Below are 26,354 nucleotides of genomic sequence, written 5' to 3' on the forward strand. Positions count from 1 at the left end.
CACACCCGTCAACTCCTATCCTTAATAAAAGTCCTCAATCTTTCCTCTCCCACATCCACACCGGCTGTTCAGAGCATCCTCCTACAGGCCAATCGCAAATTAGAACAGCATGCCACCCTCCACCTCAAAAAACTATCCAATCTCCTAGTTTCCCACCTCCGGAAAGGCAACTCACTCACCCTTCACAACCTTTCCACCAAACCTCAACCTCCTCTCATTGCACACAGACCCAGCCTCTCCCATCTACACAATCTCCCACTTCCAGCTCCACTCCCCCCAAAACCTCAAAATTCCAATCAACACTATCTGGAACCACAACACCCTAATTCAATAGTTAACCTTTCCTCCAAACCTGTCTCCCAATCCGAAACCTCTGTCCTATCCAAAGGCCGCACCTTCAGCCCCACTCCCACATTCAACCAAACAGCCCTTGTCAAAGATTTACTGTCCTACACCCGTACTCTGCTGGAAATATCACTTTGCCACGAAGAAAAATGATCCTAATCCTACTCCTAATGGTCCAACTCCCCAAAACGTTATCCAAATTGAACCCTGCCTGGAACAGTTCCGTCCTCTGTCACAGTGGGACCCACCTCCTCTTCCTCAAAATCACCCTCTCCAAATCTTCCAGGGATTTCTGACTTCCAGCCTTGAATCTCAATCCTTCTTAAAAAACCTTAATCCTACTCCCAACATCACCACTGCTGAAGACCAGGCTATCCGTGATCTGAAGGCTGACCGATCCATCGTCATTCTTCCGGCGGACAAGGGTTCCACAACCGTGGTACTTAATCGTCGGGAGTATGTGGCTGAGGGACTGCGTCAGCTTTCAGATAACACTACATACAAAGTTTGCCAAGATAATCCCATTCCTGATGTCCAGGCGGAGCTTCAAGGAATCCTCAGAACCTTAGGCCCCCTACAAAGCCTTTCACCTGACTCCATCAACCTCCTGACCCCACCTACACCCCACACCCCTACCTACTACCTTCTTCCTAAAATTCACAAACCCAATCATCCCGGCCGCTCCATTGTAGCTGGCTACCAAGCCCCCACAGAATGTATCTCTGCCTACGTAGATCAACACCTTCAACCCATCACATGCAGTCTCCCATCGTTCATCAAAGACACCAACCACTTTCTCAAACGACTGGAATCCCTACCCAGTCTGTTACCCCCGGAAACCATCCTTGTAACCATTGATGCCACTTCCTTATACACAAATATTCCACACGTCCAGGGCCTCGCTGCGATGGAGCACTTGCTTTCACGCCGATCACCTGCCATCCTACCAAAAACCTCTTTCCTCATTACCTTAGCCAGCTTCATCCTGACCCACAACTTCTTCACTTTCGAAGGCCAGACATACCAACAATTAAAGGGAACAACCGTGGGCACCAGGATGGCCCCCTCGTACGCCAACCTATTCATGGGTCGCTTAGAGGAAGCCTTCTTGGTTACCCAGGCCTGCCAACCCAAAGTCTGGTACAGATTTATTGATGACATCTTCATTATGTGGACTCACAGTGAAGAAGAACTTTAGAATTTCCTCTCCAACCTCAACTCCTTTGGTTCCACCAGATTCACCTGGTCCTACTCAAAATCCCATGCCACTTTCCTTGACGTTGACCTCCACCTGTCCAATGGCCAGCTTCACACGTCCGTCCACATCAAACCCACCAACAAGCAACAGTACCTCCATTATGACAGCTGCCACCCATTCCACATCAAATGATCCCTTCCCTACAGCCTAGGTCTTCGTGGCAAATGAATCTGCTCCAGTCCGGAATCCCTCAACCATTACACCAACAACCTGAAAACAGCTTTCGCATCCCGCAACTACCCTCCCGACCTGGTACAGAAGCAAATAACCAGAGCCACTTCCTCATCTACTCAAACCCAGAACCTCGCACAGAAGAACCCCAAAAGTGCCCCACTTGTGACAGGATACTTTCCGGGACTGGATCAGACTCTGAATGTGGCTCTCCAGCAGGGATACGACTTCCTCAAATCCTGCCCTGAAATGAGATCCATCCTTCATGAAATCCTCCCCACTCCACCAAGACTGTCTTTCCGCCGTCCACCTAACCTTTGTAACCTCTTAGTTCATCCCTATGAAATCCCCAAACCACCTTCCCTACCCTCTGGCTCCTACCCTTGTAACCGCCCCTGATGTAAAACCTGTCCCATGCACCCACCCACCACCACCTACTCCAGTCCTGTAACCCGGAAGGTGTACACGATCAAAGGCAGAGCCACGTGTGAAAGCACCCACGTGATTTACCAACTGACCTGCCTACACTGTGAAGCTTTCTATGTGGGAATGACCAGCAACAAACTGTCCATTTGCATGAATGGACACAGGCAGACAGTGTTTGTTGGTAATGGGGATCACCCTGTGGCTAAACATGCCTTGGTGCACGGCCAGCACATCTTGGCACAGAGTTACACCGTCCGGGTTATCTGGATACTTCCCACTAACACCAACCTGTCAGAACTCCGGAGATGGCAACTTGCCCTTCAGTATATCCTCTCTTCTCGTTATCCGCCAGGCCTCAATCTCCACTAATTTCAATTTGCCGCCGCTCATACCTCACCTGTCTTTCAACAACATCTTTGCCTCTTTACTTCCGCCCGACTGACATCTCTGCCCAAACTTTTTGCCTTTACAAATGTCTGCTTGTCTCTGTGTATGTGTGGATGGATATGTGTGTGTGTGTGTGTGTGTGTGTGTGTGTGTGTGTGTGTGTGTGTGTGTGTGTGTGTGTGTGTGTGTGTGTGTGCGCGCGAGTGTATACCTGTCCTTTTTTCCCCCTAAGGTAAGTCTTTCCGCTCCCGGGATTGGAATGACTCCTTACCCTCTCCCTTAAAACCCACATCCTTTCGTCTTTCCCTCTCCTTCCCTCTTTCCTGATGAGGCAACAGTTTGTTGTGAAAGCTTGAATTTTGTGTGCATGTTTGTGTTTGTTTGTGTACCCATCCTTTTTTCCCCCTAAGGTAAGTCTTTCCGCTCCCGGGATTGGAATGACTCCTTACCCTCTCCCTTAAAACCCCCTTACTTTCGTCTTTCCCTCTCCTTCACTCTTTCCTGACGAAGCAACCGTTTGTTGCGAAAGCTAGAATTTTGTGTGTTTGTTTGTGTGTCTATCAACCTGCCAGCACTTTCGTTCGGTAAGTCACATCGTCTTTGTTATGAGACACTGTACATCGAGTATAGATTTAAGTGTCAGGAAGCCGTTTCTGAAAGTATTTGTATGGAGTGTAGGCATGTATGGAAGTGAAACATGGACAACAAATAGTTTGGACAAGAAGAGAATAGAAGCTTTCGAAATGTGGTGCTACAGAAGAATGCTGACAATTAGATGGGTAGATCACATAACTAATGAGGAGGTATTGAATAGAATTGGGGAGAAGAGGAGTTTGTGGCACAGCTTGACTAGAATAAGGGATTAGTTGGTAGGACATGTTCTGAGGCATCAAGGGATCACTAATTTAGTATTGGAGGGCAGCGTGGAGGACAAAAATCGTAGAGGGAGACCAAGAGATGAATACACTAAGCAGATTCAGAAGGATGTAGGCTGCAGTACGTACTGGGAGATGAAGCAGCTTGCACAGGATAGAGTAGCATGGAGAGCTGCATCAAACCAGTCTCAGGGCTGAAGACCACAACAACAATAACAACACCAACAACAACAACAACAACATGAGACACTGTACTTTCCAAATTTCGGATATGCAGTGTGGCCATGTGTCTAAAAAGAGTAGAATACTGAATAATACTCTAATAACATTATTTCCATTTCTGTGACTCAGATAATGTGTAAATCCTAGCTAGGGCTAGTGTTTGTGTGTACTGAAAACAACCTACAGCATTAAACAATAGCAGTAAAACCAACAAAAATACTTCCAGAAAAGATTTCCTAACACTCAAATTTATATTTGATATTAGCATGTTTATCTCTTAAGCTATTGTTGGTATTGCCAGTCTACCTTTTATAACCGTTTTTCTTCTGCAGCCATCACATACTTGGCTGCCCACATAGCAAAACTCATCTACTACCTCAGCATCTCATTCCCTAGGCTAATTGCCTCAGCACTGTCTGACTTATTTCAGTTACAGTTTATTACCCTTCTATTTATGCATATATATCAAAAGAACGATAAGTCATGAGTGATGGCATTCACACAAGGTGCGAAGAGGCAACACTGGTGGCCATGGCTGCCTTCAGTAAATGCAGCATATTAAGTGACTGAATATGTGTGATGTTCGCACAGACTATCTCCGCCTGAAAATAGATCTGTATATTTCTTGTATCTTTGTGAGTGGGAAGAGAGTGAAAGAAATAAAGTAAAGGCTAGTTATTGAACTGAAAAGGTGAAGCAGAATACCGTTTGCAGCCACGAAACAGAATCTAACAGAAATTCAAAAATTCTGACATCAACGAAAATAAAAAAAAGTAACACTTTACATGGCTTTTATTGAATGCTAGACCTCAAACAGGCCAGCCTAACAACAGACACAGTTGAATATCTCACCATTACAAAACCTGAGGCTGTTTTAAATTAATCTTGTCTGTTTTCTGAGGACGATATGTCCCGAATGAAAGCCTACCAATGTGAGATGTTAGGTATCTTAAACTACATCTTCATTCCATCCGTACTCTGATCGCAATCCCCAACCCTCCTCTTGTGCTCATGCTTTTCTGTCTGCTGCACTCACTGAAGTATCATGGAATCTGAAAACTCTTTTCCAAGTACGACTTTTAAACCTCTTGCTTAGATGACACAGTGATTGCAGGGGTCCAATTTTTTTCACAGTCTCAAAATTAAAAATTCACAGCATTAGAGAAATATAATATTTGAAATTTAACACATGATAATTTATTTACAGGATCTCATTCATAGCATCAGAGCTATCGAGAACTGGTTACAACAACAGCGAAGAATAAAACTTCTTCCCTTTGTGCTGAAGTAACTAGCCCTTAACTCCATTGAAAAGATGTGGGTGGAGTTTACAAGGTCATTACCATCAACGAATGCAGATAATCTATGATCAAGTATACAGATTACATGGTGGGAGATAAATGATCAGCAAAACCTGTCTACATATTGAGTATTAGCAGTATCCTGCACCTCTGAGCGATCATACAAAACTAGAGGGGATGGGATGGGTAGGGTATTAAAGTCTAAATAAGGGCTAAACCAGTTAAAGAAAATTTAAGCATAATCTTCCATGGTAGACATGCCATTAATCTTCTGACAGTCAGTCACAGGCTGCCTTCTAGCAGCTCTCAGACTACATACCCCAAAGCCCTTCATTCTCCTAGCATTTTTTTTATTTATTTTTATTTTTTTTATTTTCAGGATTCTGAAACAGCTCTATTAGTTCATGACAGCTGATGATTTGATTAGCACATATATTGTGTGTTGTTGCTTGGTATTCGGAAATCAGACCATATTTCTGCTTCCAAAAGATACTGGACTGAGGTCACTAGAAGGCTTACAAATCATATTCAGAATCGAATGTTACAAATGAAACATGCACATTACGAAAGCAGTGAACGTTCTTGTTAGTATATGTTATTTGCATAGATTTCAAGGTGAAAAACATAAGAAAGTGCAGAATTGCAAATGGTCTATATCTGCAGTTTGTTTTCTGTGTTAATGAACATAATTTTCAGTTTGTTCCCTTCTGAATCAAGGTGCAAAATGTTTGAAATCTTAGTGTTTCACGACGTGGGACAAGGTCAATCTGCAGTTACTTTTTATTTCACTGAAATAAGCTTGCATTGCAAGTTTGGGAAATTGCAACTGTGATGAAAAATTATTTACCTTAATGTTTGACATGCCCTACACCGTATGAGCTGAACTAATATCGTTAGTTTTGCTATCCATACACTGAAATTATGTAATTTCAGCATTAACAGCCTCCTTGCAAGCTCGAAAGCCTTAAAAAAAAAAAAAAAAGAGGGGGGGGGGGGGGGATTTTGGATTAAATCTAATTGAATGCCTTAAATATTATAGCCTAAAGGCCGATGTTCGAAACTATCAGGAGATAATCTACATTTAAATCTGTTCTCTGCAAACCGTTGTTCCAGTTATTATGGTTTCTTCCCATTTCATTCACGTATTGAGCAAGGTAAGAATGATTGTTTAAATGCCTCTGTGTGTGTAGTAATTATTCTAATCTTATACGCAATGTTAGCAATTTGTAGGGGGTTGTAATATATTCCTGGAGTCATCATTTAGAGCCAGTTCTTGAAACTTTGTAAACAGACTTTCTCAGGATAGTTTACATCTATTTTCAAGAGTCTTCCAGCTCAGTTCCTTCAGCATCTCTGTGACTCTCTCCCATGGATCAAACTAACCTGTGACCATTTGTGCTGACCTTCTCTGTATAGGTTCAATATCCCCGTTAGTCCCATTTGGTATGGGTCCCATATATCTGAGCAATATTCTAGACCAGTTGCACAAGTGATTTGTAAGCAATCTACTTTGTACATTGACTGCACTCCCCCAGAACTCCACCAATAAACCGAAGCCTACTACATGCTTTACCTACAACTGAGCCTATGTGATCATTCAATTTCATACTCCTACAAAGTGTTACATCATATTTATATGAATTGGGTGATTCCAATACCGACTCACTGATATTATGGTCATAGGATACTGCCCTTTCTTTCTTTTTTTTCTCTTTCTTTTTTGTGAAGTGCAGTTTTACATTTCTGAACATTTAAAGCGAGTTCCCAATCTTTGCACCACTTTGAAATCTTATTGGAATCTGAGTGAACATTTATGGGGCTTCTTTTAGACAGTACTTCATTATAGATAACTGTATCATCTGCAAAAAGTCTGAGGTAACTATTAATATTGTCTGCAAGATCATTAATATACAATATGAACAGCAAAGGTCGTAACACATTTACCTGGGGCAAACCTGCAAGTTACTTCTACATCTGACAACGATGATAATGCTGCAAAAAAAACCAAATGCATACATGTCTCCCTCTGAAAGCCCATAATAAGATGGGCACAACACGCATTTCATTGCAGAGCTGCAGAATTGACAACATCATTGTATGCTGTAATTTTCACATTTATTTCAATATAAATGATACAATAAGGAATAAATATCCAAATGGTCAAATTATGACATGAATTGTAACCATCGATAAACAGCAACTGAATACAAGTACACGAGCAAAACTGTTCCCAGATGTTACTAAAAAGAGCACGTTTTACCTGGTAATATGGAGAAACTTTTTCTTCTTGATTTATTTTGTCATGTGCTTTAGATATGTTGTTAAGGTTATGTTCACTCCTTACTCTTTCTTCTTCAATCTCATGCACAAGATGATATAAGGCTTTCAGTCGTTCCTAAACAAAAATATATCAGTGTATTAAGCATAAGCAATTGTGTCAATGTTTGTACAGTTCAGAAACAGAATCAAATGTTTATTTACAGTTTAATTCTCACAAAAAAATTTAAAAAAGAAAAAAAAAGGCTACAACCAGACACTATTAGTAAAACTAGTTATTAAAACCAAATAGTGCCATTGCCAGTTTTGAACCAGAAGGTTCATCATCAGCCAGCAGTTAATGTTTATAATTAGCATTAGCTAATGCTGAACACAAGATCATAGCTGGTCTGTGTGTACGTGTGAAACTCCCGCCCACCCTACCCCACCCCACACATAGACACAATTATTTTCCTTATATGTTAAACAGCTAAGTCAGCTGCCAAGAAACTTCTAAGGTTAATGTACTGTTGTTGTTGTTGTTGTTATGGTCTTCTGTCCTGAGACTGGTTTGATGCAGCTCTCCATGCTACTCTATCCAGTGCAAGCTTCTTCATCTCCCAGTACCTACTGCAGCCTACATCCTTCTGAATCTGCTTGGTGTATTCATCTCTTGGTCTCCCTCTACAATTTTTACCCTCCACGCTGTCCTCCAGTACCAAATTGGTGATCCCTTGATGCCTGAAAACATGTCCTACCAACCGATCCCTTCTTCTGGTCAAGCAGTGCCACAAACTCCTCTTCTCCCCAATTCTGTTCAATACCTCCTCATTAGTTATGTGATCTACCCATCTAATTTTCAGCATTCTTCTGTAGCACCACATTTCGAAAGCTTCTATTTTCTTCTTGTCTAAACTATTTATCGCCCATGTTTCACTTCCATACATGACTACACTCCATACAAATACTTTCAGAAATGACTTCCTGACACGTAAATCTATACTCGGTGTTAATAAATTTCTCTTCTTCAGAAACGCTTTCCTTGCCACTGCCAGTCTACATTTTATATCCTCTCTACTTCGACCATCATCAGTTATTTTGCTCCCCAAATAGCAAAACTCCTTTACTACTTTAAGTGTCTCATTTCCTAATCTAATTCCTTCAGCATCACCCGACTTAATTCGACTACATTCCATTATCCTTGTTTTGCTTTTGTTGATGTTCATCTTATATCCTCCTTTCAAGACACTGTCCATTCCATTCAACTGCTCTTCCAAGTCCTTTGCTGTCTCTGACAGAATTACAATGTCATCGGTGAACCTCAAAATTTTTATTTCTTCTCCATGGATTTTAATACCTACTCCGAATTTTTCTTTTGTTTCCTTTACTGCTTGCTCAATATACAGATTGAATAACATCGGGGAGAGGCTACAACCCTGTCTCACTCCCTTCCCAACCACTGCTTCCCTTTCATGCCCCTCGACTCTTATAACTGCCATCTGGTTTCTGTACAAATTGTAAATAGCCTTTCGCTCCCTGTATTTTACCCCTGCCACCTACAGAATTTGAAAGAGAGTATTCCAGTCAACATTGTCAAAAGCTTTCTCTAAGTCTACAAATGCTAGAAACGTAGGTTTGTCTTTCGTTAATCTATTTTCTAAGATAAGTCGTAGGGTCAGTATTGCCTCTTGTGTTCCAACATTTCTACGGAATCCAAACTGATCTTTCCCGAGGTCGGCTTCTACCAGTTTTTCCATTCGTCTGTAAATAATTTGCGTTAGTATTTTGCAGCTGTGACTTATTAAACTGATAGCTCGGTAATTTTCACATCTGTCAACACCTGCTTTCTTTAGGATTGGAATTATTGTATTCTTCTTGAAGTCTGAGGGTATTTCGCCTGTCTCATACATTTTGCTCACCAGATGGAAGAGTTTTGTCAGGACTGGCTCTCCCAAGGCCATCAGTAGTTCTAATGGAATGTTGTCTACTCCTGGGGCCTTGTTTCGACTTAGGTCTTTCAGTGCTCTGTCAAACTCTTCACGCAGTATCGTATCTCCCATTTCATCTTCATCTACCTCCTCTTCCATTTCCATAATATTGTCCTCAAGAACATCGCCCCTGTATAGACCCTCTATATACTCTTTCCACCTTTCTGCTTTCCCTTCTTTGCTTAGAACTGGGTTTCCATCTGAGCTCTTGATATTGATGCAAGAGGTTCTCATTTCTCCAAAGGTCTTTAATTTTCCTGTAGGCAGTATCTATCTTACACCTAGTGAGATAAGCCTCTACATTCTTACATTTGTCCTCTAGCCATCCCTGCTTAGCCATTTTGCACTTCCTGTCGATCTCATTTTTAGACATTTGTATTTCTTTTTGCCTGCTTCACTTACTGCATTTTTGTATTTTCTCCTTTCATCAATTAAATTCAGTATCTCTTCTGTTACCCAAGGATTTCTACTAGCCCTCGTCTTTTTACCTACTTGATCCTCTGCTGCCTTCACTATTTCATTCCTCAAAGCTACCCATTCTTGTTCTACTGTATTTCTTTCCCCCATTCCTGTCAATTGTTCCCTTATGCTCTCCCTGAAACTCTGTACAACCTCTGGTTCTTTCAGTTTATCCAGGTCCCATCTCCTTAAATTCTCACCTTTTTTGCAGTTTCTTCAGTTTTAATCTACAGTTCATAACCAATAGATTGTGGTCAGAGTCCACATCTGCCCCTGGAAATGTCTTACAATTTAAAATCTGATTCTAAATCTCTGTCTTAACATTATATAATCTATCTGAAACCTTCTAGTATCTCCAGGGTTCTTCTTTGTATACAACCTTCTTTCATGATTCTTGAACTAAGTGTTAGCTATGATTAAGTTATGTGCAAAATTCTACCAGGCGGCTTCCTCTTGCATTTCTTAGCCCCAATCCATATTCACCTACTACGTTTCCTTCTCTTCCTTTTCCTACTGTCGAATTCCAGTCACCCATGACTATTAAATTTTCGTCTCCCTTCACTACCTGAATAATTTCTTTTATCTCATCATACATTTCATCAATTTCTTCATCATCTGCAGAGCTAGTTGGCATATAAACTTGTACTACTGTAGTAGGTGTGGGCTTTGTGTCTAACTTGGCCACAATAATGCGTTCATTATGCTTTTGTAGTAGCTTACCGGCACTCCTGTTTTTTTTTATTCATTATTAAACCTACTCCAGCATTATCCCTATTTGATTTTGTATTTATAACCCTGTATTCACCTGACAAAAAGTCTTGTTCCTCCTGCCATCGAACTTCACTAATTCCCACTACATCTAACTTTAACCTATCCATTTCCCTTTTTAAATTTTCTAACCTACCTGCCGATTAAGGGATCTGACATTCCACACTTCGATCCATAGAACGCCAGTTTTCTTTCTCCTGATAATGACGTCCTCCTGAGTAGTCCCTATCCGGAGATCCGAATGGGGGACTATTTTACATCCGGAATATTTTACCCAAGAGGACACCATCCTCATTTAATCATACAGTAAAGCTGCATGCCCTCGGGAAAAATTACGGCTGTAGTTTCCCCTTGCTTTCAGCCGTTCGCAGTACCAGCACAGCAAGGGTGTTTTGGTTAGTGTTACTAGGCCAGGTCAGTCAATCATCCAGACTGTTTCCCCTGCAACTACTGAAAAGGCTGCTGCCCCTCTTCAGGAACCACACATTTGTCTGGCCTCTCAAAAGATACCCCTCCGATGTGGTTGCACCTACGATACGGCTATCTGTATCGTTGAGGCACGCAAGCCTCCCCACCAACGGCAAGGTCCATGGTTCATGGGGTGGTGGGGGGAGGGGGGGGGGGGAGGTGTGAATGTACTATGAGCTCATTAGAACACATGAGAAATATTCAGTTGTAATATATAGATATCCCAGAACTAGATATCTAAAACAGGTATTAATACTTAAAACAAGAACAATGTATTACAGAAACACAAACAAATAAATTTTGCAATCTCTTTGTAAAATGTTATCACCATGGCTGGTCATATGGCATCCACTGCTGAATGAAGATTTTTCTCTACACTTTTCCATTCATTACAGTCTTCAGCTCCACACATCCATCCTTCTCTTGTGTATTTTATAATTCCATCCACCCACTTCCCAGTCTCTAATTTTATGGAACTCAACAAACATCTGCCTTCTATTTTCCAGGTTACATGTCCTGTCTACCCACATTTCAGTTTCATTACAGTCATAATTATGTCTTTAATTGCTGGTACATTTGTTTGTATTCCTGTTTCTCCTAGTAATTGCCAGCATGCATTTCTCCATTGTTTGCTGAGCTTTCCTTAGTTATTGAATGGTTCATTACCAAAAACACACTTCTGTTTATTTCTTTCCTTGTCCATCTTGTCATGTTCAATTGCAGAAAAAAAAAGATTCATCAACCAGTTCTGTAAGTTCATCGTTGATTTGTACTATTTTCTTTTCAATGTGAGGAGTATATATTACTTTTGTATTACTGTAGAAGATCTTTATACCTACTTTCAAACTTGCTCCCTTCTTCATTCCTTAGATGTTGGAAGTTTATCTGTATTACAGGCACACTGGTCATCTGCAGCATGAAAGTGATTCAGATGTGTATTCAGTAACAAATGACCTCCTTCATCTTAAGATCTGGAAATGCGTCACAGTGCTTCTGAGACAAGTATAGTGACATGGAATTTACTTGTCCAGCTGTTCTTCAGTTCTGAATTTCCCACTGTCCTGATGCAGTCTAGTGGAAGCTGTGTTCTGATACAGACATTCCTCAGCCTACTAACATCAATGTTTTTTTCTGGAAAGGTACAAATTTAGTTGAAACTGGTTCAAAAACCACCTCAAAATACATGAATTCTTGATAAAGTGAAGCTGGCTCATTGCATTCATAAATCTCGCCTGGTTTTATTTACAGAATGTCATTGCTTTCATTATCAACTGTTTGTGTTTTTGATTTCTCTCTTGAAATATACAGGCATAAAAAGTCTTCTAATTTTAATTTTATTTTCATGTTTCTATGATTGTTTGCCTGACACTTATCTTCTCCTTAATAGTTGCCTTGTTCTATTTGAGATTTTTTTCTTTTCTTTTCTTTTGCTCTCTGGCGGGGACACTACGAATGTAGTGTGTGGACTGTAAGTTGAGAATGTGGGTATCACGGGGGGCGTGCCAGCAATAAATCCCTGCAGTCGCACTATCCTCTGTGCCCTCGGTGGGCCAGATGGATAGAGTGTCTGCCATATAAGCAGGAGATCTCGGGTTCAAGTCCCGGTCGGGGCACATATTTTCAACTGTCCCTGTTGATGTATATCAACACCCGTCAGCAGATAATGGTATTGATTTAAGTGTAATTTCATTCTAAATAGCTGCACGGTCGCCACTGGCATCTGTTCTTTCAGACATGTCCTCACCAAGGACATAAGTGATTATAAGACAAGAGGAACAAAAAGTTCTTGTGTAACATATAGAGTCCTCAAACTAGAAACATGTGTTACTGGTGAAGCTGGAAGCTTGTTTAATTTATTACTCACCAGATTTTTTAAAAATAAAAGGAGAAAGGGCTTTCAAAAATTGTATGAAAGTGAATCTTACCCACAAATTTATATTCTAGTTATACAATTAAATTTTAAAATTTAATACACATGAAATATGTATAAGTTATTATTAATTGCTCTATTTATTTTGCCTAGATTCGAGCCCTCTTTCATACCTGACCAGGAATTCTACATATTTCACATTGTGTTCACATAACAACACATGTATTTAAAACAAGACTTACACTTAGTATGGGATACAATGCTTAGAAATCACTATAGCATCAATAGTGGAAAGCAGTAGTAGTTAAGTACTAAAAGCAGAGCTTGTATTAGTTCATGAGAAGCAGAACAAGTCACACTGAGGGCACTAGCACCAACGTACACAAGAGACGGAGTGAGTCAGAACATAAGAAGAATGTGACAGAGATACAAGTGATGAAGAGACAGGGAAGGAATGTGGCGTGACTGACAGAAACGAAAGTCAAAGAAGCATAAATGGAAGAATATGTAAGAATTTGGTTTGTTCAGAAAAACTGGCGTTGGTGGGAAGGATCCATATGGCACAGGCTGTGAAGCAGTCACTGAAATGAAGGACATTATGTCTGGCAGTGTGTTCAGCAACAGTGTGGTGCACTTGTTTCTTGACCACAGTTTGACGGTGGCCATTCATGCAGACATACAGCTTGTTGGTTGTCATGCCTATATAGAATGCAGCACAGTAGTTGCAGCTTAGCTTGTAAATCACATGACTGGTTTCACAGGTACTCCTGCCTTTGATAGGACAGGTGATGTTAGTGACCGGACTGGAGTAGGTGGTGGTAGGAGGATGTATGGGACAGGTCTTGCATCTAGGTCTCTTAAGGGGTATGAGCCAGGAGGCAATGTGTTGGGAGCAGGGGTTGTGTATGGATGGACAAGTATACTGTATAGGTTTGATGGATGGCAGAATACCACTGTGGGAACATTTCTCATTTCATGGCATGACAAGAGGTAATCGAAACCCAGACGGAGAATGTAATTCAGTTCCTCCAGTCCTGCGTGTTACTGAGTTATGAGGGGAATGCTCCTCTGTGGTTGGATGGTGGGACTTTGGGAGGTGGTGGGAGACTGGAAAGATAAGGCATGGAAGATTTGTTTTTGTATAAGGTTGGGAGGGTAATTACTGTCAGTTAAGGCTTCAGTGAGAGCCTCAGTATATTTCAAGAGGGGCTGCTCATCACTGCAAATGTGACAGAAATGGGTGGCTAGGCTGCACAGAAGCGACTTCTTGGTACGGAATGGGTGGCAGCTGTCGAAGTGCAGGTATTGATGTTGGTTAGTAGGTTTGATATGGACAGAGGTACTAATGTAGCCATCTTTGAGGTGGAGGTCAACATCTAGGATGGTGGCTCGTTGGGTTGAGTAGGACCAGGTGAAGCAAATGAGGGAGAAGTTGTTTAGGTTTTGGAGGAATGTGAATAGCATGTCCTCACCTTCAATCTAGATAGCAAAGATAAATCTGAACCAAATGAGGGATTTAGAATTCTGGGTTTTAGGGGGAATTCCTCCAGATGGCCCATGAATAGGTTGGCATAGGATGGTGTCAAGTAGGTGCCCTGCAATACGTCCTAGGTTCCAGTAACCCTCCTGGCCTCAACCTTCATTAGTCACTGTCCTCACCCATCCAGCCCCTTCTTTGTTCCTATTCCAGCACTACACAGCTGTCATTCCATCACACCCAGTCTTTTTATTTCTCTCCTTTTCCACAACACCTCCCCCACTTTCCCACCTCTTCTCTGCTCACAGTCTAACCTGCAGCACTTCACTGTCCATCACCTCCACCATACTATTCCTCCCCTCCCCGCTCCAGCCTCCTCCTTACCCCCACCCACTCGCCACTCCCATCATGCAATGGTGCAGCTGCTTGCAGTGTGTGTGGTTTCAGTTGTCTGAGACTGCAGTCATGTGTGTGAGTTGCGCATGTGTGTGAGTTGCGCTTGTGTGTGTGTGTGTGTGTGTGTGTGTGTGTGTGTGTGTGTGTGTGTGTGTGTGTGAGTGCGCGGGCCTCTTGTTGACAAAGGCCTTTACGGCTGAAAGCCATAATTGTGAGTTTTTTTGTTGTGCCTATCTGTGACTCAGCATCTCTGCTATACGGTGAGTAGCAACTTTCCTTCTCATAGTACTGTTACATTCCATCCTGGATCTTCCATTGCAAGAATTTGCTTTACTGCATTAGAGAATACGTGCGTGCGCATGTGTGTGTGTGTGTGAGAATTTGCTTTACTGTATTAGAGAATGTGTGTGTGTGTGTGTGTGTGTGTGTGTGTGTGTGTGTGTGAGAGAGAGAGAGAGAGAGAGAGAGAGAGAGAGAGAGAGAGAGAGAGAGAGAGGTTAGGTTAGTGGTGTTTAACGTCCCGTCGACGAGGTCATTAGAGATGGAGAGAGAGAGAGAGAGAGAGAGAGAGAGAGAGAGCTCAGAAGGGGGTGGGTGAATAATCCTATTACTGGTCTCAGCAACCCGACAGTGGTCATGTGTGTGCGAGTTGCATTTGCATGAGTGTGCATGTGTGTATGTTGTCTACCTTGAAAGAAGGCATTTTGGCTTTAAGCTTGTTTAGCAGTATTTTTCTCGTGCCTGTCTGTGACGTAGCAGCTCTGCTGTATGGTGAGTAGTAATCTAGCCTTGTCATAGTATTGTCACTATTCCATCCTGGATCTTCCATTGTTTGATTTTACTATTACACTTCAGTAATTTATACTGGCGTGTAACCTTTTTTCTATTGAAAATATAGTTTGCCTTCAGTACAATTATGCATATCAATTCACATAGAATTTTATCCCAGTCAGAAATGTACTCGGGAAAGGGGTGGAAGAAAGATTATGCTTTATGTAACACTACTACACAGAAAGATGTCATTCGACACAGACAAGAAGTTTTAATTGGACACCAAATGAGTGGCTTAGAGAAACAATGGAAAATTTAAATAGTTAGATGGAATTTTAAACCCCAATCCTCCAAATCTGAGTCCAGTGCCTTAATCAGTGTACCACTTTATTCAGTGATAAAAGTCTTCAATATGACTTTCTATACATGAAACTTAATGACATGCTAAACACTATCAGCCTGCAGTAAGAGCCACTTGGCAAGTAATAAAGAAACATGCACTACGTGAATAAAATAGTAACTACTGAAGAGACAGTGAGTGACAGAACTGTATTTAAGCATTTTGATGGCATTGGAGTTATATCGGAGACTACATGAAGACGTCTATCATTTCTTTACAACATACCTTCATTATCTACACAAAAAATTACATGATAATGAGAGTAGGAGCCACATAAGAATTCAAAAGTACCATATCATACATTCTGTTCCTTTTGTATTATATTAGTTTTAAGATGTCATTTTGGTAAACATTCATACTAGTCATTGTCTGAGCAAACTTGCCCCCCTTCTTGCAGCGGTGTACCGTAGGTCTCTAGAAGAGCGTAGCGTTCCAAAGGATTGGAAAATGGCACAGGTCATCCCCGTTTTCAAGAAGGGACGTCGAACAGATGTGCAAACTATAGACCTGTATCTCTAACGTCGATCAGTTGTAGAATTTTGGAACACATATTATGTTCGAGTATAATGACTTTTCTGGAGTCTAGAAATCTACTCTGTAGGAATCAGCATGGGTTTCGAAAAAGACGGTCGTGTGAAACCCAGCTCGCGCTATTTGTCCATGAGACTCAGAGGGCCATAGACACGGGTTCACAGGTAGATGCCGTGCTTCTTGACTTCCACAAGGCGTTCGATACAGTTCCCCACAGTCGTTTAATGAACAAAGTAAGAGCATATGGACTATCAGACCAATTGTGTGATTCCTAGGTAACAGAACGCAGCATGTCATTCTCAATGGAGAGAAGTCTTCCGAAGTAAGAGTGATTTCAGGTGTGCCGCAAGGGAGTGTCATAGGACCGTTGCTATTCACAATATACATAAATGACCTTGTGGATGACATCGTAAGTTCACTGATGCTTTCTGCGGATGATGCTGTGGTGTATCAAGAGGTTGTAACAATGGAAAATTGTACTGAAATGCAGGAGGATCTGCAGCGAATTGACGCATGGTGCAGGGAATGGCAATTGAATCTCAATGTAGACAAGTGTAATGTGCTGTGAATACATAGAGAGATAGATCCTTTATCATTTAGCTACAATATAACAGGTCAGCAACTGGAAGCAGTTAATTCCATAAATTATCTGGGAGTACGCATTAGGAGTGATTTAAAATGGAATGATCCTATAAAGTTGATCGTCGGTAAAGCAGATGCCAGACTGAGATTCATTGGAAGAATCCTAAGGAAATGCAATCCGAAAACAAAGGAAGTAGGTTACAGTACACTTGTTCGCCCACTGCTTGAATACTGCTCAGCAGTGTGGGATCCGTACCAGATAGGGTTGATAGAAGAGATAGAGAAGGTCCAACGGAGAGCAGCGCGCTTCGTTACAGGATCACTTAGTAATCGCGAAAGCGTTACGGAGATGATAGATACACTCCAGTGGAAGACTCTGCAAGAGACACGCTCAATAGCTCGGTACGGGCTTTTGTTGAAGTTCTGAGAACATACCTTCACCGAGGAGTCAAGCAGTATATTGCTCCCTCCTACGTATATCTCACGAAGAGACCATAAGGATAAAATCAGAGAGATTAGAGCCCACACAGAAGCATACCGACAATCCTTCTTTCCACGAACAATACGAGACTGGAATAGAAGGGAGAACCGATAGAGGTACTCAGGGTACCCTCCGCCACACACCGTCAGGTGGCTTGCGGAGTATGGATGTAGATGTAGAAACTTAATGATACAAAAAATTACACCATAGCAGTTCTATTTACTGTTTGGTCCATACTGTCTTACTTGGACTGTGTGTAGCTCTTCATTTAGTTAAAAAGGACCAGCTAGTGTCCTAGGCTTACTCCACCACGAGTTGCCGATTGCAATTTGTTTCCATTGGTCGTAACTAATGGGATGATAATAAATGGTTATCATTGAGAGTCACTGATTCTAATGATTCCTCTTGGCTGAACGTGTGATTTGATCTGTTTTCATTATGGAGACCAGGAAGAAAATCTGATGTAATACAAAATAATGATGAGCTGACATATTGACCAGTAGCAAATTCCAAGGCCTAGGTTAGGTTGGAGTGTGACAATTTGGTTGGTAATTGCTGAAGACAACAAATTATCCATATGAAAATATGATTGCAGTCATAGCCTAATGTGCAGCACAATATATGTTGGTCAATGCAATAACCTTCTGGCAGCTCTTCTTTTTGACCCTGTAGTTATATTGTAACTTAATGGAACAAGATATCAGCTACCTTCATTCATGAACCATTGGAAATTACAGATGAGTATGCCGATTGACTTTTGACAACTGACTCACAACAAGTCATGTTGACTTCCCATCATTCACGGAGCCAGCAGTTACCAACAACAGAATTCAACAGAAATGCCACAGTACACTGTCAGTGCACTTTTACCAAACTACCTTTCCTTATCTCATCTTACACTGATCCGAAAAGGTATAATCACCCCGTAGCATATTCTCTTCATACAATCTGCAAACATTTTCTAGTGTTCAGCTCTCTACACCTGCACTAGCAGAAGTCACAAGACAGCAGAGAACTAGTATTATGTGTGAAGGCACAGCCTACTATAATGATAAAACATTATGTTCAGAAGCAATTGTTGGACATCATGTCTGTTTTAGAAAGACTATCAAAGAGGTTCTTTGTATGTCACAATGATGTTAATGGCTCCTCCATGAAAATTAATGCACATAGGCAGGGCCTACTCCTATCCCCACCACCATCCCCGTAGTAGTCTATCATATTGTGTTCAACAATCCATCAACACTAGATACACAGAACAAACCTGGTATGGACAAGGAGGGTAACTGGGTCAAGTCATTTTCACAGTAACCAGCCCAGTCTTCACTTTCGGTAACTTAGAGAAACCACTGAAAATCTAAATCTGGATGGTTGGATAGGGACATGAACTGTCACCCTTCCAAATGAGAGCCTAACATTTTGACTGATGGACAACCTTGTTCTATACAGGAGTACATGCAGATTATACAATAAAATAACTATTATTTGAACATAATGACAAATGATGTAACTATTATCTATATTTTAAACAAAGGGGGAAAATTTGAGACTAAAATGAGTAGTTAATCATAATTATTTACAGAAAATAGAAATAATAATTTTAATAACTTACCTGCACCTGGAAGGCAGCAGCATCAGCAGAAAATGCCATGACTTTGAATATTATATGAAATTTAACACATCAGCTGACTTTTTCTTAAATTTCGGTTTGACATATAATAACCAGTAGCTATCACATAACCCCAAGCAATAAACACAACGATGGACAATACCTGCTGGAGGAGAACAAAATAAATTCCATTGCACAAAATACAGCAACACTATCATTTGCCAAATCAGGAATGGCTGTACAAATCTACAGTACACTGGAAAAAAGGAACATAACAAAAACACTTGTGAAGTGTATGGTAGACAGTACTTCCTGTTGTGTCACTATTAGGGTTCCTTACAGTTTTATTAATTTATGGAGTGTGGAAGAAAAACTGCATGTGTGTGTTTGTGCATGCTGTAATCATTGAAAAAATCTTGTCTTTGTGCTCCCTGCAGAAGTTTTATTATATACCAAGATTCCTCCATTAATGCTGGATCTTGAAACTTTGCAATTTGCTTTCTGAAAGATACTGATGGTTATAGTGTCTCTGTTTGTACAGTGTCTGTATCTTCACAATACAATGTCATTAAAACATGCATGTTTCTCTTAAAGAGCTGACATTGTCACTGACAATTACAGCTGTGGTAAACATTACGAAACAGATTTGCATATTGTGAGCATACATTGCTAACAGCTGTTTATGACGCATGAAAATATGTGCTAGACTGGGACTCGAACCTGGATTTCCCAACTATCAGGAATGGTTGTCTTAACCACTTTTGTTAAATGAGAAACCTTCAAGCCCGACTCAATCTACCACGTGTCACATGTACAGAGGTTCTTCCACAGAATCACACAGCTAATATATTGCTGAACACAAAGGAACTAGCATATATGATAGTCGCATTTTAAGGCATTTTGCAACATTCTGTATTCTTCATAGTGTTCAGATTTCAGACTTGACCTGAAACATCAGTAAAGAACATCCGACAGGTATCTGTATGAGTTGACTGACTTCAATTGTGATTCACTGATACTGAGTGATAGGAAATTTCTTTTTTGTTTTGTAAAGCACAGTTTTACATTTCTGAACATTTAAAGCAAGCTGCCAATGTTTGCACTACTATCTTATCAAGCTTTTTCAGTTAGTACTGCACTATAGATAATTACATCCCTTGCAAAAAGCCCGAGACTACTACACTACTGGTCATTAAAATTGCTACAACAAGAAGAAATGCAGATGATATACAGGCATTCATTGGACAAATATATTATACTAGAACTGACATGTGACTACATTTTCACACAATTTGGGTGCATAGATCCTGAGAAATCAGTACTCAGAACAACCACCTCTGGCCGTAATAACCGCCTTGATACGTCTGGGCATTGAGTCAAACAGAGCTTAGATGGCGTGCACAGGTACAGCTGCCCATACAGCTTCGACACGATACCACAGTTCATCAAGAGTAGTGACTGGCATATTGTGACGAGCCAGTTGCTCGCCCACCACTGACCAGACATTTTCAGTTGGTGAGAGATTTGGAGAATGTGCTGGCCAGGGCAGCAGTCGAACATTTTCTGTATCCTGCAACATAATGTCGTGCATTATCCTGCTGAAATGTAGGGTTTCGCAGGGAACGAATGAAGGGTAGAGCCACGGGTCGTAACACATCTGAAATGTAACGTCCACTGTTCAAAGTGCTGTCAATGCAAATAAGAGGTGATCAAGACGTGTAATCAATAGCACCCCATACCATCACACCGGGTGATATGCCAGTATGGTGATGACGAATACACACTTCCAATGTGCGTTCACCGCGATGTCGCCAAACACGGATGCGACCATCATGATGCTGTAAACGTCGTCGAACTGCTCGTGCAGATGATTGTCGTCTTGCAAACGTCCCCATCTGTTGACTCAGGGATCGAGACGTGGCTGCACGATCCATTACAGCCACGCCTCCAGCCCTCCAGAACCCACCAGTTCCATATTCTGCTAACAGTTAATGGATCTCGACCAACACGAGCAGCAATGTCGTGATACGATAAACCGCAATCGCGATAGGCTACAATCTGACCTTTATCAAAGTCAGAAACTTGATGGTAAGCATTTCTCCTCCTTACATGAGGCATCACAACAACGTTTCACCAGGCAACGCCGGTCAACTGCTGTTTGTGTATAAGAAATCGGTTGGAAACTTTCCTCATGTCAGCATGTTGTAGGTGTCGTCACCGGCGCCAACCTTGTATGAATGCTCTGAAAAGCTAATCATTTGCATATCACAGTATCTTCTTCCTGTCGGTTAAATTTCGCATCTGTAGCACGCCATCTTCGTGGTGTAGCAATTTTAATGGCCAGTAGTGCATTGATATCGTCTGCCATGTCATTAATACACAACACGAAAAGCGAGGAGATTTCCCTGGAGCATGCCAGAAGTTATGTCTACTTCTGGTCAATGATTCTCCATCTAAGATAATGTACTGCATCTTCCACCCAAGAAATCTTCAGTCTGGTCACACATTTTGTTTGATACTTCACACTAATTTATTTTTCACAATGAATTTTCACTATACATCAGAGTGTGCCATGATACGAAACTCTCTGCCAGATTAAAACTGTGTACTGGACTGGTACTCAAATGTGGGACCTTTGCCTTTCAGGGGCATGTGCTCCACCAAACTGAGTTATCCACGCTCAGTTGGTATAGCACTAACCCATTAAAGGCTAAGGTCCAAGGTTCAAATCCCAGTCCAGTACACAGATTTGATTTTACTTTTGTTAATAATCATTGGTGTGATAATGACTCAAATGCCTTTAGGAAGTCAACAATTACTGCATCTACCTGATTGCTTTTTTCGATGTCATGTGAGAAAAGTATTAGTTGAGCTTTGAGAAAACAATGTTTTTGGAATTAATGCTGGATAGCATGAAGGAGGTCATTCTGTTTTAAAATTCTGCAAAATATGGATGTCAAAGATGCCAGATACCAGTTTTGTGCATCAAATCTGCTATCCTTCTAGTAGACAGGCATAACTAAGGAAGCTTTTCCAACTACTCAGCACAGTTCCTCTCCCAGCCTAAGAGTTCTATGGTATACTATTGTAAAAAGAGAGAGAGACTATCTCAGAAACAAATTCTATAGCTACAGAATCTGACAGACCTTCAATACAGAAAACTAAGAAAGTAGGCCTATCTTGCAACAAAGCATATTTGGGTCGACAGAAGCGTCCGATCCAACACGTCGGCTTTGACCCGCGATGTAAGGGCGTTGTCGTGTGTGACGTCATGATGGCGCGGAGTTTGGTTTGAGTGTGGCTGTCTCCACTTCTGTTTTATCTTATTTTATTTACTTTTCTGATCTGTTCGTTCTATCTCATGAGATTTTTTTTTAAATTTAAAAACACTTATTACTTATTTTAATTATCTGTTTCCTCAAATTTCTGTTTTAGTTTATTATATTTATCTTTCTGATCTGTTCGTTCTATCCCGTGAGATTTTTTTTTTAAAAAGACAAAAAATACTAATCAGCTACTGAAGCATCTTTATCTTCTATGGGTTGCAGGGGTTACGACCCCTGGGGAGGTGGGTGGGTATTCATGCATGGCTGTCTTTACTTACACGTTGTAGCTACGTTATATTTAGTTTGCCCCCCACCCAAAACACCCCATTTCCCGCGCTTGTCCCGTTAGTGTCATTAGGCTTCTTGTGGAAAGTGTGTGTGTTTGTTTTTGTTTCCGCCATATTTGTGACGTCATGGGTCAAAGCAGACGGGTGGGATCGGACGCTTCCGTATTTCCGCATATTTTCAATAGAATTTCGAATGTTGATATTAACTTTGCATTTACTTCGGCACTAATGCACATTTCATCCTACAACCAGCTTCTTTTGCAGGCTTTAAACTAATATGAACACACATATTGGTCTTTAATCTATCAGACAACACAAAGAGAATATCATGCCAGTCCTGGCTCTCAATGATTTTAACTCCTCATAACGATGGCAGAGACAGCTACTGAAAGTTCGAGTGTTTTATTTGAAGTGATGCGGCTTACAAACAGATAAGATTTTACATGCCACTGCATAAGACTCCAAGGAAACACAACATAAGTCAGTTACATCAACGAGTTCTTAGACTTACAATTTAAAATTGGAGTATAAATATATAACCAACTAATATTCATAACCAATTACACTCCTATGTCGACATGGATCTTAAACTTGGAATCTTATATTTCACTGACATTGTTCTTGCTAACAGGGTTATCCATGCAGACCTCCCATAACCATCTAGCATCAATAAAACACCAGCAAGAATTATTCGACCAGAAATAGGAGCCTCTAAATGGGCCTTAGGAAGTCATAAATGAACCAAAAATATTGGCATCTTAACTAAAAACGGCCAAATTTATAAAAACATAAAATAATAGGAACCAAAATCAACAAATAAAGGGAAATACAAAGTATTAGAAAAATCATAATCCCTAAATAAAACTAATAACATAGGCAATCTAGCAACCGAAGTATAAAAAATTAAATAAACAACAGCCTGCAACTGCTCACGTTGATAACCCCAACCTAAAATCAAAAGCAAAGTAGGAACCGATCTAGATCCAAAAATAATATAAAAAGAAAGAAGACTTAATCTAGCAAATGAACAACAATTATTAAAATTAAAACCATAAAAACAAAAAAATTAGAATGATAAGAACTTAAATAAACTGAACCTCTAAAAGTAATTATTAAAGAACAAATTCAAAAACCCAACAAAATTAAACTAAAATATAAATAATCAATACCAAAATAATATCTAACAATATTCAGATCAGGATATGAATATACACAAATCATAAAAACAAAAAACCTTGGACTACCATACAGATCAGTCTGACACCATAACCAAGATTCTGGGGGTGGGGTGTAAATATTACACTCTGACCTACAAGTTATGGTAACATTGCATGGTGTCTACGTTAGCGCCATATTCAATGCACATTTCGTCATACAAATTAAATTTACACAGTAAATTAAAGTTGTATCCGACAGCTCAATATTCTCGGACGAGACTTTTGTTGCCTATTACAAGTAAATATCCTACAACGAAGGGAGGGGGGGGGGGGGGGGTTATCACGCAGCACCTACACGCAAAATATAATACACAATGTAAATGTAATGCACTTTTTTCTCAAATCGCCGACAGCGAAAATATATATAGCAAATACGCTGTGTATTTGTAGTGTTCAAAGATCCCCTGTTTAGGTGGACACGAAATAACATTAAATTAACTTTCACTTAAGTATTTCCTTTAAAATCATAACTTATAAGTAAATAAACGAATTATACATTTATTCTCATGCAAGAAAGCAAACAAACAGTTTTTATTCACATCTTGATGGGATAATCATTGTAACATATGCGATAAAAATGCTAATAAAATTCACGTTCTCTAATGTGTACACTAACAAAATTCACTAGACGTCGCAACTGCTTCTCGTTTCTCATGACTCCATATGTAAACAAACAAACACAAGTCCGGCTGTCTGCAGTAGACACTGTGGAAATGAAATTCTTTGATTTTATACGCACCGAATCTCCTTGTTTGGTATCATTGAAGACGTATATACTCTATGGCCTATGGGTGGTACAACTGATTCGGGAGACGCTAGGAGCAACACGTGCTCTTATTGTAGCTGTATACAAATCCGATTACCACTTAATTTATAAATTGGACACGCCATCATCTGTGCTAAGAAAACCAGTTGGGCTCTGCATTTGATTAGCAATTTAAATGGGACAAGAATTAGGTAGACTGCCATAATAATAGATGCAAAAGCATGTCCTTAATTACTGATGATTTATACCATGTTGATGGTCTAATACTGAAACAGGTAGATGTAATTATAGACCAATATCTGCATGTCAGGCATACAAAAAATGGGTTACAGCTGTTGGAAATAGCATTTGCAGAAAGTTCAACTTTTCAGTGGTCATTAATGTTGATTGTGTCCACCCTTCACGCTTATGAAGGATTGAATTCGGTGAGGATACTTTCAGTAAGGCGTCTGAATGCTTGTGGAGGAGTAATAGCCCATTCTCCCTAAAGAGCCGAAACCAGAGAAGGTAGTGATGTTGCACACTGGGGCCTGGAGCGAAATCGATGTATTAATTCATCCCAGAAGTGTTCCATTGGATTCAGTTCAGGACTTCAGACAAGCCTGTGCATTTCAGGAAAGTTATTGCCCACCAACTTATTCCTCTAAGTTGCTACTTTATGACAGGATAAATTGTCGTACTAATACAAACATTTCTGAACTGCTGCTCTACTGTACACATCACACAACGCTGTACTCTTCCACATTTAATGTTTTCTTAAGCGCAATAAGAATTCCACAAAATAACAATCAGGAACATTTCCAAGCCATAACATAGCCTCCTCCATAGTTCACCATTTGGCACTACATATTTTGGCAGATAACATTCTTCAGCCTTTCGCCAAAACTAAACCCTTCCGTCACATTGACACAGGTTATTGTGTGATTCATCACTCCAAATCACTCGTTTCCACCCATCCACTGCCCAGTGGCGTCACTCTTTACACAACAAGCATCACTTAGCATTTACTACCGAAATGTGTTACTTGTGAGAAGTCACTTGACCATTTCACCTATTCTTTTTATCTCCCTACATACAGTTGTGCCAACTGGACTATCGGTGACACTTTAGAACCGAACTGATTTCATGAGACTTTTTACAACCCCTCTCCTTGGTGCTCGATTTCCTTTTCCATCATTACATGAGATCTGTCTGGTCTTGAGTTAGCTGCCATCCACTGCCCAGTGGCGTCACTCTTTACACAACAAGCATCACTTAGCATTTACTACCGAAATGTGTTACTTGTGAGAAGTCACTTGACCATTTCACCTATTCTTTTTATCTCCCTACATACAGTTGTGCCAACTGGACTATCGGTGACACTTTAGAACCGAACTGATTTCATGAGACTTTTTACAACCCCTCTCCTTGGTGCTCGATTTCCTTTTCCATCATTACATGAGATCTGTCTGGTCTTGAGTTAGCTGTCGTTTGCATATCCACTTCATAATCACACTGCAGTCGACATGGGTCGCTTTGTTGTTGTTGTGATTTCATTATGAAGACTGGTTAGACACAGCTCTCCACACTACTCTGTCCTATGTAAGACTCTTCATCTCAGAGTAGCCACTGCAACCTATGTCCATTTGTCCTTATTTACTGTATTCATCTCATGGTCTCCTTCTGTAGTTTTAACCCCCCCCCCCCCCCCACACACACACACACACATTTCGAACTG

At 40.6% G+C, this 26,354-nt stretch overlaps 1 protein-coding gene across 3 annotated transcripts in view; it reads right to left on the reverse strand.

Moving 5' to 3' along the window:
- Nucleotides 1–24,604, reverse strand: part of LOC126473964 (SAGA-associated factor 29) — a 57,168-nt gene extending 32,564 nt beyond the window's left edge. Inside the window, exons 1-3 of one of the 3 annotated variants that reach the window (XM_050101337.1) lie at nt 24,488–24,604; nt 19,045–19,207; nt 7,246–7,380 (exon numbers count right to left, since the gene is read on the reverse strand). In XM_050101337.1, coding sequence (XP_049957294.1) covers nt 7,246–7,380; nt 19,045–19,083 — 174 coding nt within the window. In that variant the 5' untranslated portion in view covers nt 19,084–19,207; nt 24,488–24,604. Of the gene's footprint in view, nt 1–7,245; nt 7,381–19,044; nt 19,208–24,410; nt 24,429–24,487 lie in introns of those variants that run through there. The other 2 variants (XM_050101336.1, XM_050101335.1) reach the window with 2 other exon arrangements.
- Nucleotides 24,605–26,354: the final 1,750 nt, after the last annotated feature.

The sequence above is a fragment of the Schistocerca serialis genome, chromosome 4 (genome assembly GCF_023864345.2).
Source record: "Schistocerca serialis cubense isolate TAMUIC-IGC-003099 chromosome 4, iqSchSeri2.2, whole genome shotgun sequence".
NCBI lineage: Eukaryota > Metazoa > Arthropoda > Insecta > Orthoptera > Acrididae > Schistocerca > Schistocerca serialis.